General features: G+C 41.8%; 1 protein-coding gene, 1 long non-coding RNA gene and 2 pseudogenes across 5 annotated transcripts; 1 reads left to right on the plus strand and 3 right to left on the minus strand.

Moving 5' to 3' along the window:
• Positions 1–52: 52 nt before the first annotated feature.
• Positions 53–3,505, minus strand: LOC307225793 (suppressor of cytokine signaling 1-like; annotated as a pseudogene). Its single transcript has one exon. The product of its transcript is annotated as a suppressor of cytokine signaling 1-like (transcript).
• A 349-nt stretch (positions 3,506–3,854) lies between these two features.
• On the minus strand, positions 3,855–9,402 carry LOC307225790 (NFAT activation molecule 1-like). 2 transcript variants are annotated; one of them, XM_079993954.1, is made up of 4 exons: positions 8,627–9,402; positions 5,351–5,479; positions 4,885–5,226; positions 3,855–4,555 (listed from the first exon to the last, which is right to left on the minus strand). In XM_079993954.1, the coding sequence occupies exons 1-4, from the start codon at positions 8,679–8,681 to the stop codon at positions 4,353–4,355; spliced, it is 729 nt and encodes a 242-aa protein (XP_079850080.1). In that variant the 5' UTR covers positions 8,682–9,402; the 3' UTR covers positions 3,855–4,352. The 2 variants fall into 2 exon arrangements, with proteins under 2 accessions (XP_079850080.1, XP_079850081.1); XM_079993955.1 differs by lacking the exon at positions 5,351–5,479.
• Positions 8,666–9,877, plus strand: LOC307225810. Its single transcript, XR_013843175.1, has 2 exons — positions 8,666–8,718; positions 9,414–9,877. It is a non-coding gene; the product is annotated as an uncharacterized lncRNA (long non-coding RNA).
• On the minus strand, positions 9,616–17,654 carry LOC307225792 (suppressor of cytokine signaling 1-like; annotated as a pseudogene). The gene is made up of 2 exons (XR_013843876.1): positions 16,641–17,654; positions 9,616–13,048 (listed from the first exon to the last, which is right to left on the minus strand). The product of XR_013843876.1 is annotated as a suppressor of cytokine signaling 1-like (transcript).
• Between the last annotated feature and the right edge of the window lie 2,581 nt (positions 17,655–20,235).

Raw genomic sequence — 20,235 nt, forward strand, 5'->3', positions numbered from 1 at the left:
ATGCATCCACTAAGAATATCTATTTTCCAATTAAATGCAAAGGCAGCTGATGTCATTTTGCAGAGGCAACTATTTATTGCAGCCTGTCAAGATCTTTCAACATCAGATTACAGCGATGGCACCTTAAAATCAAATTCAGTATGCTCCAAGAACCGAAGCTCAAGTTGTCACATTCGCTTAACACAATGAACTGCTAGAAATAAAAATACACCCGCAAAATCCTCACAACTGAATGCCCTCCTTTTTCAGCTATTATTTCCTACCCTGATCTGTATCAAAAGTTTGCTGTTGCTAATAAATTGTAATTAAAGCCATCAGGAGGAGAAGTTTCCATTCAAATGTAACAGAGGCAGAAGATAGATGTAAGACACTCCATAGATAAGACTGTGTGGCATATGCACTCACAAGGGGGCACTGCATAACAGTTTTCTATTTATCTTTGTAAATTAGCTGCCAGGATACATAAGAGTGAAGTTATAACAAGCCTACACACTTCTCCAGCCACTCTGGACGGTTCCTAACAGAGTATTAAAAACACTATAAAACATCAACCATTAAAAACTTCACTAAACAGGGCTGCCTTCAGATGTCTTCTAAAAGTCAGATACTGTAGTTGTTTATTTGACATATGATGGGAAGGCATTCCTTGGCTGTGGAATCTGTGGCCTTCTAGTTTTTGTTGGACTCTAAATCCCATTAGCCCCAGCCAGCCTGGGATGATGGGAGTTGTAAACCAACCATATTTGGTGGGCTTCAGGTTCCCCATTGCTGCAGTAAAGGGTCTAAAAATTCAGTCGTTGATTAGGCCTAGGTTCAAGGTGCTGGTGTAAAAAGCCCTATGCAGTTTGAGACCAGGATACCTAAGAGATTGTCTCATCCGCAACCAACCACTGAGTTCTGCAGATACCATCTGATCCGGAGGCCTGTTCCGCATAATGTGCCCTTTGGAACTCCTTCCCACTACATATCAGACAGTTGCCTTCTCCATTGCTTTTTTGGCTCCTGCTAAAGATGGTCATCTTTCAATCAGCATTCTAAAAGGATACATTTCTTCCGGTTGGTATCTGTCCTTGATTTGAATGGTACAACAGTGAAGTCCTATGCATGTTTACTCGGATGCAACTCCAACCGAGTTCAGTGAGGTTTGCGTCCAGGTAAGTGTACGGGTGACAAAAGTTGGTTTTAGAATTAGCCATGCTTAAAGTAGACCTACTGATATCAACGACACTTAAGCAGGTCATGACTAACTTTAATCCCATTGATCCCAATGGGCCCATTCTAAGTACTGTATGACTAAGTCTTGAACGACCCCAGAGATTTGAAGGGGTCTGTGGATCATGTAGGCATCTGTTTGGCCACTGAGAACAGGATGGTGGAATAGCAGGCCTCTGGTGCTCTTACACCCATCATTCTATGCAGACCACTGAAGTAAGAAATTCCATCCTAGGCTAGTCCCAGTGTCGCCTTGAATTTTGAAGATGCTGCTCAGATGGCTCTTCTCAATATGCTTCTCCAAGCCTCCTGCTGTACTCCTTTGTTTGTAGCAGGAGCCATGAAAATGCCCCAAACAACTGTGTTAATTTTAATCAAGATGCATAAATCATGAGCATAAAACCATGGTATGGTTTCCAAAATCCAGATTCACCACTAATACACTTAGATATCCAGGTGCTGCAAACAGTCTACATATAACAAAACTGCAGAAGTCAATACATTACAGTAATTGAGTTCACTTTTATGAAAACACTGCTGTACAAAAAGGAGGATGAACACATTTAATGAAGAGTTCTTCCCATTTCTCCCCCACTGAATGACAGCAGCACACTTTTTTACAAGACTCGCTAAATAAATACCATTAAATGCTTTTCAGGCACCTTTTTTAATTACTGCAGATTAAGACAATTACTAAAATATTATTATACTGTGATCCTATATAGTATGTCTACTTGGATGTTCAATCTGAGTTCCGTGGGGCTTGTCCCCAGGCAAGAGGGTATAGGATTATAGTCTGAGTAAGCCTGGAACAAGTGAAAACCTCTACTTACCCTTTTACTCTGAATATGCACCTTTTTCATTTCTTATTCTCGACTGAATCCCTTGTACACTGGCTACCACTTGTTTTAGGTAGTGGGGGGTTGGTTGGTTTTACTTTAATCTGATATAGATTATTTTTAATCTTCATTAAATTCCTCCATTTTTCCACAAGTGTGACTCACCAAATACAATAATCTTGACTATTGTATTAAAGACTCACATTTTTCTTATAAAATAATGCTAATCTTAAGCCAAATAATGGAGTTGCTGGAAAGTGCTAAAATAGAAGCCTTCTACTTCCTACCCTGACACAATGAGGACAGTACCCAGTGGGAAAGAGAATTTAGGGAGATGCATGGAGGAGAAAGCTAGACACTGCTGAACCTGCCTCACTGAGAAGAAGGCTTGGTTGCAAGTATAACAGTGCTATCTTCTACATGTCAACTCAAAGTGAGTTTTGTTGAGTTCAATGAAGCTTACTTGCAGGTAAGTGTTAGCAGCCTAAGTTTTCCAATAATCTCCCATATACACAGAGCAGTGCCTCTCTGGTTCTAGAGATCAGCATTCAACTTCTACGCACTAAGTCCTATCTCAGCATCAGATCTCTGAAACCAAGTTTCAATGTTCCATCAGGAAAGACTGGCTTAGGCAGCTGGAATACCAAGTTGCAGATGAAAGGCAATGTTTACCTCTAGCCTATAAAAGGAAATTGAAACAGACCCTAAGAAAGCAGGAAAAGCAATGACTCATTCTGTTAGCGCATTGGCGTCATCAATATTTGCATATTTTTGCCCCACATTTTGGCATTTCTGTTGCCAACAAAGAGGTAGAGTCCAACAACTGCCCCGCCCAGTCCTGCTGGAAGCAGGTAAGGCGCGTTGGCAGAGTTCCTGCAGCGTGGGCACAGCCCTATGCTCCCTGCAGAGGGGCTCAGAAAATACTAGAGGAGCTTCTCCCATTGCATCACAGTGGAGGGGTTTAGTCCTGGTTCCCGCCACCACTAGTTCAAGCAACCTCAGTACACAGTCCGAAAACCAGTCCTTCAGCCAAAAGTAGCCTTTGCTGAAAGAGATCCGGAGGCTGATGGGTCCAGACGGCATGCGGACGCTGAGGCTGAAAAGGCAGTTTCCCTGAGAGCTGTCTCGCAGCAAGTAGGTCCCCACCGGCTCTTGCAGTAACCTAGCATGGGCCTCATGAACAGACAAAGGGCCCCAGTAAAATCCACTGGCCTGCAGGAGGCCAAGCGACCGTTCCACCACTTCCCATTCACAATCACGAAATGCACGGTAGTGAGACAGCAATCTGGTTGATGTTGGGCTAAAAGGAGACTCTTGGTGTTGCCTCTGTGAAGCGGGAAAGTTGCCGAGTTTGTTCATCTGCCTTCTCTCCGATCATCTCTCAGAAAGCCTGCAAATCACAGGAAGATGCCACCACTGTCTTTATATTCAGTCCTGCGATTATACACACACACAAATGAAAGGGTAAGTTCTGGGCCCTTACTTGGGCAAAAGGAAGGGATGAATTGAAGATAAGCAATGGCATATCAAAGACAGAAGCAGCTGTATCAAAATACCACTGTAAAAACCAAACAAATAGAAAGTTGGGGAGCACTAGTATGTAGTATGAAGATAAGAGCCAGCTGGGTCAGGCCAATGGCCCCTCTAGTCCCATCTAGTCCAACATCCTGTTCTCACAGTGGCCGACCAGAAGCCCACAAACTGGTACTATGATATGAGTACTATGATACTCAAACAGATACTCATAACAGTGCTATGATATGAACTCTCTTGGTTTACAAACATGACGAATTTTTATTGCTGGCCAAGTAGCCAACACATAATCAATTTCTGCTCCAAACAGGGCTGCAATCTTCAATTAAGTAAAAGTTCAGGTACTTTTATTATACACCATTTTTTCATAGACCAAAAAGGCATTCCTGATTAGGAAACACTTCAATAATTAAATAAATAAATGTTTTTTCACATGAGTTAAAATGTTATGTATATGTACATGTATATGTATATGTATATGTATATGTACATGTATATGTATATAAAACTGCAGATGGTAGGGAACATCCGTTTCCCACAGGAGGGGAGGGTCCCTCTTGAAGATGATAAGATGATGCCTGTATACTCACTTTCTACAGACAAAGAAATAATGCATTTTTCTTCAGAACTATTATGTTAGCCACATGCAAACATATGCAAATTTAATTGATTAATCAACTCAATCTTAATAAATTAAAATTTGATTAATCAAGTAAGATTTTTTTTAATCAAGTAGAAGCCCTCATTCCAAGCATTTTGTAACTGACTTTAACATTCAGCACTACTGAATGGTTGATGCTGCAAAACTTTTTGCATTTTGTAGCAAATGCAACACGATGTTAAGTAATAATTACTTGCCTCTCGCTTCCAGAACAGCAGGACAGTTCCTATGATGCTTGCAACAGTCAAAATAATGGTAATGGTGATAAGGCACATCCACATGGTAAGAGGGGGCTCCGTATATCCTTTTTCTGCAAGAAAATGAGGAAAACCAAGCATGCAGATAAGCGGTAACTGGGAGCCAAGGCTCATTGTTTTAAATCTCTATCCCATTTTTCCTTCAAGGAACTCAAAGTCTCATACCTAATTGCTAGTCCATGAAAGCTTACATCAGAATAAATGAGTTGGTCTTTAAGGGGTTGTGATTTGTTTGCAATTAGACATTGTAATTTGTCTGCTTATAGTATACATTCAAATAAAGGTAGCAAAAGTTTTAAATGCCTTTACAAGATTTACCACCCCTGCCCCACCCCCAGTTGTTGTTCAACCCACCACCGCTCACTTGCCTTCAAGAACTTACCTCTGAAAAGAATAAATGTCCCATTTCCCCTTCTTACTTGGTTTTTAAGTATCCAAAGAGCTTTGCAGTAGTAGGTACCAGAAACAGAGGAATGCATAGAAGGCTTTATTTTAAATGGATAATTTAATGTCTCTGACTTGTTCTCACGACCGGGAGGAATTTCCACAGAATGTAGAGATTGCATGACTGTGATCTCCTTGCTTTCCGAGTCAATCCGATAATAGCTAAGGATGAATTTTGTATAATCTGGTTTATACATTACGTTTGTTTTGCAGATTGCATTAATTTCTTCATTGGCAAAAGCAATCTTGATTAGATGGTCATTATACACGTGGAGAGTCCCTGGTAGATGAGGAAAATGTTATTTTTTTAGTTATCAAGATTGAGAAAAGTTGCTCAGTCATCTATATTTTGGCAACAGCTGCCCATAGCCTAGAGCAGCCTGTAAGAAGGATGCAAATATTACCATATCTGAATTGGAGTGAGATGACAACAGATTGAGTAGTCTGACAATAGAGGAGTGTACACCATGGGTGGATGGACTTCAGGTTGTCAGATCTACTTAGCTTTTTACAAGAATCCAAAGCTCCACCAGCTGGAGACAGGTACAAAAGACAGAGTTAGAATTAAAGAACAGGGTGAACACACTGTGTGTCTAGCAATTTGTTTTCAGGATCTGAACTCGAACCCCCTCAGGAGGTGGTGAACTCTCCTTCCTTGGAGGTTTTTAAGTAGAGGTTGGGTGGCCATCTGTTACGAATGCTTTAGTCAGGATTCCTGCATTGCAGGGGGTTGGACAAAATGATCCTCTGGCAACTAGGATCTCTGCAGTTCTGATTCTATGAGTGCTCAGTCCTTTCATGCAAACTTCAGTAAAGGTGTCTAATTTAGATGGGGAAAGTCATCCTGCTGTTGCTCTTGTTAAACTATTGGGAGTCAGAAATTCCGGCCAATCTACTGCAAATGACTCAGGAATCTGCCATTAGATCATAGAATCATAGAGCTGGAAAGGTCATTCTAGTCCAACCCCCTGCAGTGCAGGAATCTCAACTAGATCATACATGACAGATGGCCATCCAACCTCTGCTTAAAAACCTCCAAGGAAGGAGAGTCCACCATCTTCCAAGGGAGTCTTTTCCACTGCCGAACAGCCCATATTGTCAGAAAGCTCTTCTGTATGTTTAGTCGGAATCTAATTTCCTGTAACTTGAAGCCGTTGGTTTGGGTCCTAGCCTCCAGAGCAAAAGAAAACAAGCTTCCTCTGTCCTCCATGTGACAGCCCTTTAGATATTGGAAGATGGCTGTCATATCTCAGTCTCCTCTTTTCTAAGCTAAACATGCCCATTTCCCTCAACCATTCCTCAACAGGCTTGGTTTCCAGGCCCTTGATCATCTTGGTTGCCGTCCTCTGCACATGTTCCAGCTTTTCAACATTCTTAAATTGTGGCTTCCTGAACTGGACACAATACTCCAGGTGTGCATCTACCATTGGTCAACACCACAAGATAGTGGACTTAACCACAAGTCCACTATCTAGTTGCCTTTTTGACTAAGACAGTTCACAGGGCACCTAGCTTTACATTCAGAGAGCACACTCACTCTCCCCCACAGCATGTAGACCAGTAAGCATGAACCAAAGCCTATATCTGTAGAAATGTTTACTTCTAATTAAATATCTGAATGCTGACATTAAATATTCTACAGAAAGTTTTAGACAAGGAGCTGAAGATCTGCCCCCCATACCTTACTGCCATATGTAGAACCTACATACAAGGGCAAACTGGGAGCCAGCTGTCTCTGTTCCATTAATTCAGATATCACCAGTTCAATTCTGGGTATTCCCAACCTGGAAGATGCCCAGCGAAGTGCTGGAGTACAGAAAGAGGATTGTGCTGACTCTAAAAACTGCTGTCTGAACTGGAAATAGCAAGTTTCAAATGATACGCAGAGTCCATTAGCAGAATGCTGTGGGAATTTATCATCTTTGCTGCCGCTGACTTCCTCTTCTTCCTCCACCCCCCACTTACTAGTGTTCATGTGAAATTCTGGTATGTGGAAAGCGATGGGCGGAAGTGGCCAGTTTACTCAGTTTGCAGCAATTCTGCAATACAGTTTAATGACAAAGACATAATGGGAGCAGGGAGAGAGTGTTTCAAAACTGGCTGTTTCGTAAAGCATGATCTATTTTCGTCTCATGCTCCAGGAAGCTGAAAGTAGTGGATGGGCGCTCAATGTTTGTCTTTGCCACTGCTCTGTGAGGCTGGATGGTGATGAGGTTCACATGAACCTTTGTGATTTTGATTTTTTTTTAAAAGATATCTCACCAGTGTAAACACATTAAATAGCTGTGTATGGCTTGCTTATTAATTTCTGTTGATGAACCCATAAGCAGGACCCAACAGGAATCCAAGAGCCTGCCCATAGGATCCCCACTCCCTCTTAAAAGCAAGATCTCCCCATGAGCTCAAACACATAGTCAACCTTGTAGAGTGTGTGTGTGTGTGTGTGTGTTATGGGGAATGCTAGATTACTGGTTAATGCGTATAACAACCAGCCATTGTGCACATTCACCAGGCCTCATAGAGAATGTGCACATCATCCACGAAGAGGAAATTGTTCCTGTTTCCCAATCAATATATAAATGCTCCAACGGGCTTTGGGAAATGTGCAAATATTGACTGAATTTTGTACATTATCTAGTCCTTATGCATAGCTGCAACATGTTTTGGGGAACATGCAATCTTGACTGATTTTTGTACATTCTCTGGCCAAAGTTATTTTAATACATTTTGGATGTATTGATCCCTCAAGTGCAATTCGGGTTAAAAGTGTGAACCCTATAGCCCCAAACTGGATATTACATATTTCTGGCTATTTTTAACATAATTAAGATGTGTTTTTTTTCATTGAAAACTGCTTGTTACTGACAGTCAGTGTGGTAACAATCAACTCTTCTGGCCCAGAGACAATAGTTATGGCAAACCTAAGGCCCAGGAGCCAAATGCAACCCTTCAGTGTACTCTCTCTGGCCCTCAGGACTTAAAAAAAAGTTTTCCCACCCCTAGGCTATAAGAATTACTAAAACTGATAATGTATGTGAAGCATCTGGAGCACATAAGCAATATATACATGGAATATCACTAATTGTTAGCTAAAGTCCCATCAAGTTTGATGAGAGAGGGAGGGGGGAAAGTGCTGCAATACTTTCTGCAACCCTACCCCCACCACTATATTCACATAACACATTCACTCACTACACCCATTAATGCTTGATTGCTTTGTCAGTTCTGGAAAGTGTTAAAAGGCTACTTGCCTTAAGGCACTGACCATCAGTCGGTGGGTTTTATTATTTCATTATTTACAAAACGTTAATATTTCCCCTTCCGACTTTCAACTCGGAACACTCAGGGCAAGCTTGCATTTATCAGTTAATGGGGAGAAGAATAAAAACAAACTATTATTCAATTTTACACCCACAAATTTGGACCCACAGACAAGCCACACTCTATCTAATCTAAGATAGATCACCCCAATGGCACCAGCTTTATTCTTATTTTTCTTGTTTAAAAGATAAGTGGATGGAGAACAGGAGAGAGAAGGACAGAGAAAGGGAGAGGTGATCATATACAGCAGAAATGGTTGAAAATACTATGCTTTAAGAGACAAGTGAAAAGGCTTTTCCAGACTGAACAAATGAGAGATTAGACAGAAAAAAAGGGGGGAGAGAGAGACATGATCTTACCACCATCTTGAAGAGTCCAGAGAAGTGTGATAACAGTATATAGACTGGAGGCCATGGCAGCATGTAAAAAGAGGTATAGGCTGAGCTAAGAGGTACTCTTACTCATAAATGTCTTTCTGTCTCTTCCCTTTTCTTGGGGTGGGGAGGATGGCTTTAGGAGGAACAAAACAATACGTTACTGTTCGTTTGTTCCTTGTTCCGCCCTTTCTGCTGTATTCCACAAGCTTTCTGCTTTGGGGGCTCTGTGCATTTTAAAAATTACTTTAACAGTTTGTTTACCACTTACTATGGTTGTCTCTAAGCAGTGTGCAGGAGACTTCATACAACGAAAGTAAAAATGAGTTAAAACTATAAAATCAGATTACAGTTCAGCTATCTCCTATTTTGCAGGACCAGGGCTGGCAAATGAAACGAGGCAGAGAAATTGAATAGCACAATCCATTAAACTAACAAGAGCACATTCTATGGGAAAAGGGGGCAATTAAAAGGTGTTTAGAGGGTGCTCCTCACTTTACACAATTTCACTTCTGCAAGGGGGGAGGCTGGAACGTAACCCCTGTGTAAGTGGGGAGTCACCTGTATGTTTGAACTGGGCTACAAGCAGGCTGCAGGCAGATGCCTGAGAGGGAGAGCCCTGCTGGATATCTGCTTGGATCCAAGGCTGTGACAATGGGAGAAGCAAGACTTTCTGGGTGTTAATGCTGTGGCCCCTCCACTATAGGCTCAGGTTGTATATAGGTGTAAATAAAACAATATTTCATAAAGACACCATGGTCTCTCCTTCCAGGGAAGCCAAATCCTGGGTAAGCGCCTGGAAGCCCTAGAATCTCGCACCACATGGGGATTGGGGTGGCCTGCCACAATACAATCTCCGCTTGCTGAACCCTGTCCACCAAAAGATATCACAGCCAATAACTACTAGCTCTGGATGATGCTCATGCATCCACTAAGAATATCTATTTTCCAATTAAATGCAAAGGCAGCTGATGTCATTTTGCAGAGGCAACTATTTATTGCAGCCTGTCAAGATCTTTCAACATCAGATTACAGCGATGGCACCTTAAAATCAAATTCAGTATGCTCCAAGAACCGAAGCTCAAGTTGTCACATTCGCTTAACACAATGAACTGCTAGAAATAAAAATACACCCGCAAAATCCTCACAACTGAATGCCCTCCTTTTTCAGCTATTATTTCCTACCCTGATCTGTATCAAAAGTTTGCTGTTGCTAATAAATTGTAATTAAAGCCATCAGGAGGAGAAGTTTCCATTCAAATGTAACAGAGGCAGAAGATAGATGTAAGACACTCCATAGATAAGACTGTGTGGCATATGCACTCACAAGGGGGCACTGCATAACAGTTTTCTATTTATCTTTGTAAATTAGCTGCCAGGATACATAAGAGTGAAGTTATAACAAGCCTACACACTTCTCCAGCCACTCTGGACGGTTCCTAACAGAGTATTAAAAACACTATAAAACATCAACCATTAAAAACTTCACTAAACAGGGCTGCCTTCAGATGTCTTCTAAAAGTCAGATACTGTAGTTGTTTATTTGACATATGATGGGAAGGCATTCCTTGGCTGTGGAATCTGTGGCCTTCTAGTTTTTGTTGGACTCTAAATCCCATTAGCCCCAGCCAGCCTGGGATGATGGGAGTTGTAAACCAACCATATTTGGTGGGCTTCAGGTTCCCCATTGCTGCAGTAAAGGGTCTAAAAATTCAGTCGTTGATTAGGCCTAGGTTCAAGGTGCTGGTGTAAAAAGCCCTATGCAGTTTGAGACCAGGATACCTAAGAGATTGTCTCATCCGCAACCAACCACTGAGTTCTGCAGATACCATCTGATCCGGAGGCCTGTTCCGCATAATGTGCCCTTTGGAACTCCTTCCCACTACATATCAGACAGTTGCCTTCTCCATTGCTTTTTTGGCTCCTGCTAAAGATGGTCATCTTTCAATCAGCATTCTAAAAGGATACATTTCTTCCGGTTGGTATCTGTCCTTGATTTGAATGGTACAACAGTGAAGTCCTATGCATGTTTACTCGGATGCAACTCCAACCGAGTTCAGTGAGGTTTGCGTCCAGGTAAGTGTACGGGTGACAAAAGTTGGTTTTAGAATTAGCCATGCTTAAAGTAGACCTACTGATATCAACGACACTTAAGCAGGTCATGACTAACTTTAATCCCATTGATCCCAATGGGCCCATTCTAAGTACTGTATGACTAAGTCTTGAACGACCCCAGAGATTTGAAGGGGTCTGTGGATCATGTAGGCATCTGTTTGGCCACTGAGAACAGGATGGTGGAATAGCAGGCCTCTGGTGCTCTTACACCCATCATTCTATGCAGACCACTGAAGTAAGAAATTCCATCCTAGGCTAGTCCCAGTGTCGCCTTGAATTTTGAAGATGCTGCTCAGATGGCTCTTCTCAATATGCTTCTCCAAGCCTCCTGCTGTACTCCTTTGTTTGTAGCAGGAGCCATGAAAATGCCCCAAACAACTGTGTTAATTTTAATCAAGATGCATAAATCATGAGCATAAAACCATGGTATGGTTTCCAAAATCCAGATTCACCACTAATACACTTAGATATCCAGGTGCTGCAAACAGTCTACATATAACAAAACTGCAGAAGTCAATACATTACAGTAATTGAGTTCACTTTTATGAAAACACTGCTGTACAAAAAGGAGGATGAACACATTTAATGAAGAGTTCTTCCCATTTCTCCCCCACTGAATGACAGCAGCACACTTTTTTACAAGACTCGCTAAATAAATACCATTAAATGCTTTTCAGGCACCTTTTTTAATTACTGCAGATTAAGACAATTACTAAAATATTATTATACTGTGATCCTATATAGTATGTCTACTTGGATGTTCAATCTGAGTTCCGTGGGGCTTGTCCCCAGGCAAGAGGGTATAGGATTATAGTCTGAGTAAGCCTGGAACAAGTGAAAACCTCTACTTACCCTTTTACTCTGAATATGCACCTTTTTCATTTCTTATTCTCGACTGAATCCCTTGTACACTGGCTACCACTTGTTTTAGGTAGTGGGGGGTTGGTTGGTTTTACTTTAATCTGATATAGATTATTTTTAATCTTCATTAAATTCCTCCATTTTTCCACAAGTGTGACTCACCAAATACAATAATCTTGACTATTGTATTAAAGACTCACATTTTTCTTATAAAATAATGCTAATCTTAAGCCAAATAATGGAGTTGCTGGAAAGTGCTAAAATAGAAGCCTTCTACTTCCTACCCTGACACAATGAGGACAGTACCCAGTGGGAAAGAGAATTTAGGGAGATGCATGGAGGAGAAAGCTAGACACTGCTGAACCTGCCTCACTGAGAAGAAGGCTTGGTTGCAAGTATAACAGTGCTATCTTCTACATGTCAACTCAAAGTGAGTTTTGTTGAGTTCAATGAAGCTTACTTGCAGGTAAGTGTTAGCAGCCTAAGTTTTCCAATAATCTCCCATATACACAGAGCAGTGCCTCTCTGGTTCTAGAGATCAGCATTCAACTTCTACGCACTAAGTCCTATCTCAGCATCAGATCTCTGAAACCAAGTTTCAATGTTCCATCAGGAAAGACTGGCTTAGGCAGCTGGAATACCAAGTTGCAGATGAAAGGCAATGTTTACCTCTAGCCTATAAAAGGAAATTGAAACAGACCCTAAGAAAGCAGGAAAAGCAATGACTCATTCTGTTAGCGCATTGGCGTCATCAATATTTGCATATTTTTGCCCCACATTTTGGCATTTCTGTTGCCAACAAAGAGGTAGAGTCCAACAACTGCCCCGCCCAGTCCTGCTGGAAGCAGGTAAGGCGCGTTGGCAGAGTTCCTGCAGCGTGGGCACAGCCCTATGCTCCCTGCAGAGGGGCTCAGAAAATACTAGAGGAGCTTCTCCCATTGCATCACAGTGGAGGGGTTTAGTCCTGGTTCCCGCCACCACTAGTTCAAGCAACCTCAGTACACAGTCCGAAAACCAGTCCTTCAGCCAAAAGTAGCCTTTGCTGAAAGAGATCCGGAGGCTGATGGGTCCAGACGGCATGCGGACGCTGAGGCTGAAAAGGCAGTTTCCCTGAGAGCTGTCTCGCAGCAAGTAGGTCCCCACCGGCTCTTGCAGTAACCTAGCATGGGCCTCATGAACAGACAAAGGGCCCCAGTAAAATCCACTGGCCTGCAGGAGGCCAAGCGACCGTTCCACCACTTCCCATTCACAATCACGAAATGCACGGTAGTGAGACAGCAATCTGGTTGATGTTGGGCTAAAAGGAGACTCTTGGTGTTGCCTCTGTGAAGCGGGAAAGTTGCCGAGTTTGTTCATCTGCCTTCTCTCCGATCATCTCTCAGAAAGCCTGCAAATCACAGGAAGATGCCACCACTGTCTTTATATTCAGTCCTGCGATTATACACACACACAAATGAAAGGGTAAGTTCTGGGCCCTTACTTGGGCAAAAGGAAGGGATGAATTGAAGATAAGCAATGGCATATCAAAGACAGAAGCAGCTGTATCAAAATACCACTGTAAAAACCAAACAAATAGAAAGTTGGGGAGCACTAGTATGTAGTTTATTTCCCTACCCCAGAAGTCCACACTTGCTTTGCAAACCTGGTGCCCTTCAGATGACTGGGGACAATAGGAGTTTAAGTCATAAACATCTGAAGCGTACCAGGCTGGGAAAGCAGCCATGTTAGTCTCTTGCAGCAAATGGCAGCAAAGAATGATTATTTCAACATGGTTGCCTTCAGTGTTCTGGCATGACTAACGATAGTTATGAATTGTACCAAAATAGCTCATAACTGCCCCACTCCCAGTTTCTGGCAGAATTTGAAGTTTCCACTGTCCTTTGGAATTTTAACACACATTTCAGAACAATTTCTCCACATTTCCAAGAACCATCAAACTCTTTTCTTAACATCTCATATCATGGTGTAAAGAAATAAACAATAACATATTTTATTAAAACTTATTTTCAGTGCCTTTAAAACTATTTAGAAACAGTATACTTCCAACTGCAGGTGTTGACAAAAGGCACAGATTGCTTGTGAAATCGTTAATAAATGAACTAGTGGACCCACATTTATACTATTATTATGTCACTTTGAAAAAATGAACTCAAAATGACTGACAAACATTAAAAACAGATATAGACCCAAGACTAAAAAACAACCTAATACATAATATGCCAGATTTGCACTAAAGAGCAGTAAAATCAAGTTTAAAATGTGTCTGTGTTGCTCCAAGTAGTTTGCCCATATTTTTTAAAATGTAATTCTTGCTCTGAAGATATACTAGATTTGCAAAGAAGAGCACACTTCTTTTTTTTTTTTTAAAGTGTATGTTGCTTCAAATCAGGAAAGGATCTGGAGCTGCTTTATTATTATTTAATATAGCTGTTTTGTGCAACAGCACTTCTGTCCAACAGTAACATTTTAAAAATAAAAATGCCTTGAATGTGCCTTCAGTAACAACCGGTGAAAAAGAGAAGGCCACGTCCTTTCCTTTGGGTTGATGGAAACACTATGGAAGTAAAGGGTGTGGCAACAGAAAAGCATCACTACACATTTAAACAACGCCCGCAATGCACAGTGTGTTCACGGGCAAGTAGCATGTGGTCTTACACTGGGTTTTCTTCCTTTATTGAGATTTATCTGTGGATTGGGAAAATCCAAATTTAGTGGGGATAAGTGGTAGCTGTCACTAGGATGAGGATGCTGTGTGGACACCACAAACAATGAGAGAGAGAGAGAGAGAGAGAGAGACAGACAGACAGACAGACAGACAGACAGACAGACAGACACACACACACACACACACACACACACACACAAGTTGCTTCAATCCACATTAAACTTCCATGTGGGTGAGCCCTTAGGCTGGGATTTGGCAGACCAAGGTTCAAATATCCACTCAGGAACCTCAGTGTGTTACTGTCTCTCAACCTAACCTACCTCACAGGGTTGTTTTGAAGATACCGTATTTTTCCGTGTATAACACGACCCCATGTATAAGACGACCCCTATTTTTTGGAGCCCTCAACAGTTGCTGAGCTGCTTTTGTAAGTTCACTGAGCTGTTCAGCAGCTTTTCGGTGATCCCTCACTCTGGCTGACGAAATTGGTGCCGTAATACACCACATACTGGCACTCACCAAATACTCTTCCTAAGCTGGGAAGAACGGGTAAGCAGCCTCCTCTCCAACATTTCCCTGCTACTGCCGCAGCACCAGCCCTCGCTTACTTAGCATATGAACCCGTGTATAAGACGACCCTCAATTTATCACAAAAAATTCAAAAAAAAGGTCGTCTTATACATGGAAAAATGTGATAAATTGTGCATGTATATAACACCTTGAGCTCCTTGAAGGAAGGTAGGATATAAGCTTCAGAGAAAGGAAAAGAAAAAAAGGCTTCTTACACCATTTGTCCTAGCCTATAGTATACTACAAGGGATTATATTTTTGAGATATTCTTAACATGGGAGATGGATTAAAAAGGAAACAATGTGAGCCCATTAGCAATACTGATGTAAAATTAAAAGCGAATCTCTGGAGTGGAATCTAAAGCAAACATATTCACATCCTGGTGGTAGGGGAATGCTTTTGTGGGGCATCAAAAGAAGATTAGATAGATAGATAGACAGACAGACAGCTTCTTTTGTGGCTTTTGATGGTTCATGCCTACTCAAGGGCACTGCAAAGGTCACAACTGTTGCTCAGGGCAGAGTCTGAAATCAGTGGTCTCTGTGTGCACACACCAAAGGATGGAGAACAGTTTGAATTTTAGGAGTAAGCGAAAGAGTTCCAAGTTTTGCAGCTGGTAGGCAAAAAGCAAACTAGAGGTGTGATGAGGAGTTTCAAAATCAACCCAGATTCAACTTAAGACTCGTCCCACCTTGCATATTTGTAAATGAACAGATAGAAGTAGATCCTAAAACAAAATGTTGCAGTGTGAAAAGTTTGTATTCAGGATTCCTTCCAGCCACAGTTTTTTTCTAGGATACTCCATTCTATTACCACCACCCTCCTTCCCCTCCTCCACTCCATGCGCACATACTCACCATCCTATGACCACTGAACACGCTCCATCTTCACTGGGTTGTTGAAGATTTTTTTCTCTTTTAGTTTTTCCCCTGAAGTTGCTTTGCATGTTTGCAAAGCATGGGTTTCCCCTAGCCTGCTGACATGAACGGAGCCATTCTCCCCACCCCAAAAAGTTTCTTTGTACTTTTGCAAAACTTGGGTTTCCCCCCAAGCCTCCTGCTATCTCCCATTTTGCCTACATAAGGATTGTGATTCTGAGAAAATGTTCCTTTTCACACACGGCAATAAAAAAAACACAATTTCTCCAGTGTTCTCTACTTATAAGGGAACTGAACCCAGAAGTGCATTGATTCTTGGGGATATGAAAAAAGTTGCTGAAATTATGGAATTCAAGAGCAAAGAGAGAGAGGCCATGCTCTGACCAACCTGCAAATACTGAGTAGACGTGGGCTGTGCTGCAAAATCAGTTCCTGTCGCACAGTATGACTGGCACAAAGAACAGTTATATATGAACTGGGACTTTTGTACTCCCCATTTGCTCTCCTGATTGGGGCGGCAGGGGCGGGGAGAGAACATGATACTGCAAACAAAAAAGTAACTCCCAAAGTCTGACTCTAGACTGGATCAGAAATGAAGTTTGCCAACTAAGAGGCATCTTATCACACAAAGATGATACTGAAAGTCCAAACTGTGAAGGTGAAGAATCTTAGCTAGCAAATTTATTGTTCTGCACTGTTGTGTGTGTGTGTGTGTGCTGAGTTTTTATGTTGCTGTGCACTATCCTGATATTCTATGAGAGGGCGGTACATAAATACTTTAAAAAATAAACAAATAGCAAAAATGATAAGAGGGCCTAAAATATAGAAGCTGCAAACATCGAAAAGCATAAGAGATACTAGGGGAGAAAGCAGCACAGCAGAACAGGAGAGAACATGCATTATCAAGTACCTTGAAAGCAGTTCTTGGAAGCGTGCTGACTCAAACTCGTATGAGAGGTTCTTCCTGCTAACAGACTGTCAGCTCCCCAACAAAGTATAGCCATGAAGAGCGGCTGCCAGTCTATAATTAAACCGCCAGAGAAAGCCCGTGATATCTTCACACTGATTAAAAAGGCAGAGAGAGAAAACGATAGCACCTCCAAATGCATGTTATCTTTTTTTTATTTAGTTAGTTTACAAGTAATTATTATAAATGAATTATGTGATTGAAATAATCACATCTTGCAAAGTTATGAGACATTTGATTATAAGTATGAAACAGCAATGAAGATCTAATCATGGTTATTTGAGGCAGTATTCTGTTCTATACAACCACTTCAAACTCAGAATGGGGTCAGCTGTCCTTACAGAAAGATAAGCATGGGCTCCACACTTAAGGAAAGATGCTACGTTGGACTTATTAATTTATGCCACTGGCATCAATGCACAAGGTAGGAATGCAGGAATTTTGGGGTTATGCATCAGTTCTGTGACCGAACACGAACATTATAGGAATGTGTTGCCAATGCAGCCAAAGGAGGTTCATTTGTTTTATTTCTCAATCCGAACAAAATGGAAGATGGTTTATTAATCAAAATGTTAAGTTTTTCGAGTCTTAACATTCGAGTAAAGCATTTGGATCTACTATTTTGGTAACAATGCAGCACTCCTCATCAGACTATGTTGGACAACTATTTAATACCAACAACAGTGCACCAAATTACACCCCACACTCATATTGTGACTGACCAGATTTTGTTACAAACTAATGCAAAGTGGTAAGTGGTGCTACTCTATGCTTGCCATATGTCAGGAATATTCCTGACATGTCCTGGTTTTCGGGTGTAAAAATGGTGCCCGGGGAATTTTGCCGAACAGTCAAAATGTCAGGGAAAACCTGGATGTATGGCAATGCAATGGAAAAAGCAGGGTAAACAGCTCAAAATATCACTGTTTTTGGGTTAGGTTTCACCTCAAAAGCTTATTTTCTTTTTAAAATCTCAACAATTTTACTTTTTTAATTTTACTTTTTGAAATATGGCAACCTTCCAGCTGCTCTTGAGAACATAGATATGTTCATATTCATTAGTCACCTGCTCTCAAAATACCAATAGTATACCAAATGGATATAGTCCGAACTTCGTAAATCCATATGACCCCACTTTTTCCACACAGGAACACAGAACATAGCAGCTCCAAATTATATATTTTACTAAGGGAGAACTCCCTCAAAATTCATGCCCAAGAAATCTCACCCTTCCCCTAACCCTTCCTAGCATCTTGCCCCCGCATTAATGGGGCGGAAGCACTTTGGAGCACATAGAGCATCTCTGACTAGAACACCATTTTAGGAATGCAGATAAAATAACAAAAATACTGACAATACAGCACATTTTAAGGAAAGGCGAAGGATGTTTTGAACAATGACTGCAATGGCACTTTTTGTGTTCCCCAATAAATTGGTATTCAGAGGCACGTGGGCTCTGATACTGGAGGTAACAGAGCTATCCTGACTAGGAGGAGCCTTTACAGCCATACAAGGAGGCAGCCATTACTGTCACATTGTAGTAGTGAATTGTGCTGTGAAGTCTTTCCTTTTGTCCGTCCTATATCTCCCAAGATTCAGCTCTAATTTCACGAGAGAGGAAGAAAACACTTTCCCCAATCAAATCAATTTTCTAAACCAAAAATCCGCAAACATTTTAACTTCTCACAGGGGACTGTTTTGGTTGCCCTTTTCTGAACTTTCTCCAGCTCCACAAAACCCCTTTTGAGGTATAGCATCCAGTAGACAGTATTCCAAGTGCTAAGCAGCAGTATTAGGTAACTGACCTCCTGCTCCAAACGATCCCATCTTTTGTGTCATATAATGCAATTACTCAGGCACAAGCAACATAAATATTAGTACTAGCTTAGTAGTACTCAGTAGTACCAGCTTACAGCCAAGAGCTTGCTAACAAATCCAGTATTACCATACATAGAAATTCCTAGATTTCAAAATATAATTATATTTTGAATAAAAACACTAGTTACAATGCCCCCTATATTACAGCACCTGCATTTTACAATTATTTTCAGATTACTTGGCAACTGAAGAGAAGTCTTCCAAGTGACCAACAAACGAACACTTGCTTTGATAGAAGCAGATTATGTGTTTAAAACAGGGCATGGCAAGATAATACTAGGCAGCCATTTCTCAGGGATGCGTTTGTTACAAAATCCAGCACCGAGCACAGGACTGGATTAAAGGATCTCCAATGCCCCATCCAGCTCCAATTTTATGCTTTTCTAAGCTTTGAAGAAGAACTTCAAGAAGCTCCCAGTGAACTAGCCTGGGTTTAGCAAGCCTGTTCCAAGTGGGAGCCCCTGAAGTGGTAGCACAATGCACAGAAGCGACACCAACTGTTCTAAGTCACATTGCAAAGACTTTAAAGCAACAATCAGATGCATACTTACTTACCGGTAAGTGACATATGTCTCAGTGAAGAAAGAGGACCCTTCTTCCAAGTAAACATCTGGGGTAAGACGACCAGGAAGACCATTCAGAGGATGAAGAAAGTGGACACAGAGAATCTCTCTCTCACCCTCTTTGTAATATTAGAACCCACAGACATCCAATGAAGCTGAATGTTGGAATTGGCTCCTAAAAAGATGCAGCAATAACCACCAGCTTTAAAAGAGAGTTAGGCAAATCCATGGAAGATACAATGGCTATTATCTTCAATTCCTGGGGTCAACAAACTTTTTCAGCAGGGGGTGAGTCCACTGTCCCTCAGAGCTTGTGGGGGGCTGGACTATATTTTGAAGGGGGAAAAAATGAACGAATTCCTATGCCCCACAAATAACCCAGGGATGCATTTTAAATAAAAGCACACATTCTACTCATGTAAAAACATGCTGATTCCCAGACCATCCACAGGCTGGATTTAGAAGGTGATTGGGCTGGATCCGGTCCCCAGCCTTAGTTTGCCTACCCATGCCCAATACCAAAGGCAGAGTCCCAATGACTAGGAACCACAAGTGGGGAGTATCTCTTGCACTCAGGCCCTACTTGTTGTGAGCTTCCCATAAGCATCTCGTTATCTACTGGAGAACAGGAGGCTGGACCAGACTGGTCTTGGGCCTGATCCTGCAGGGGCTCTTCTTGATTAGGCGATTGCCACCAGATTTCTACAGCTTTCTAGTGTTAGCTGCTCTAAAGCAAGTCCGGACTTCTAAATCAAGGGCACGGTGTTTGCAACACCAACATCTGTTCTTGTTTAACTACTTCTGCAGTCTCTCTTCATCTCCAGGAGCTATTAAAAAAGGCTTTGAGGTTAGCCACTGCTTCCTTCCCGAGATGTGACTCAAACAACCCGTTTGAAGCAGGCAGGGGTAACTAACAGCACAGCTTTCCATCGGAGGGGGAGGGAGACAGAAGGGGGGAACCAGGTCTCTTTCCACTGCACGGTTCCCGCCGCCAGATCAGCTCGCAAGAACACCCCCCCCCCACACACACTAATTGGTCCCAGCTGCGGATCCTTCCGCGGCATTCCTGCCTGCCTTGGCGGCGCCGGGGCAGCCGA

Source organism: Podarcis cretensis (assembly GCF_951804945.1).
Source record: "Podarcis cretensis genome assembly, chromosome: 10".
Classification (NCBI taxonomy): Eukaryota; Metazoa; Chordata; class Lepidosauria; order Squamata; family Lacertidae; genus Podarcis; species Podarcis cretensis.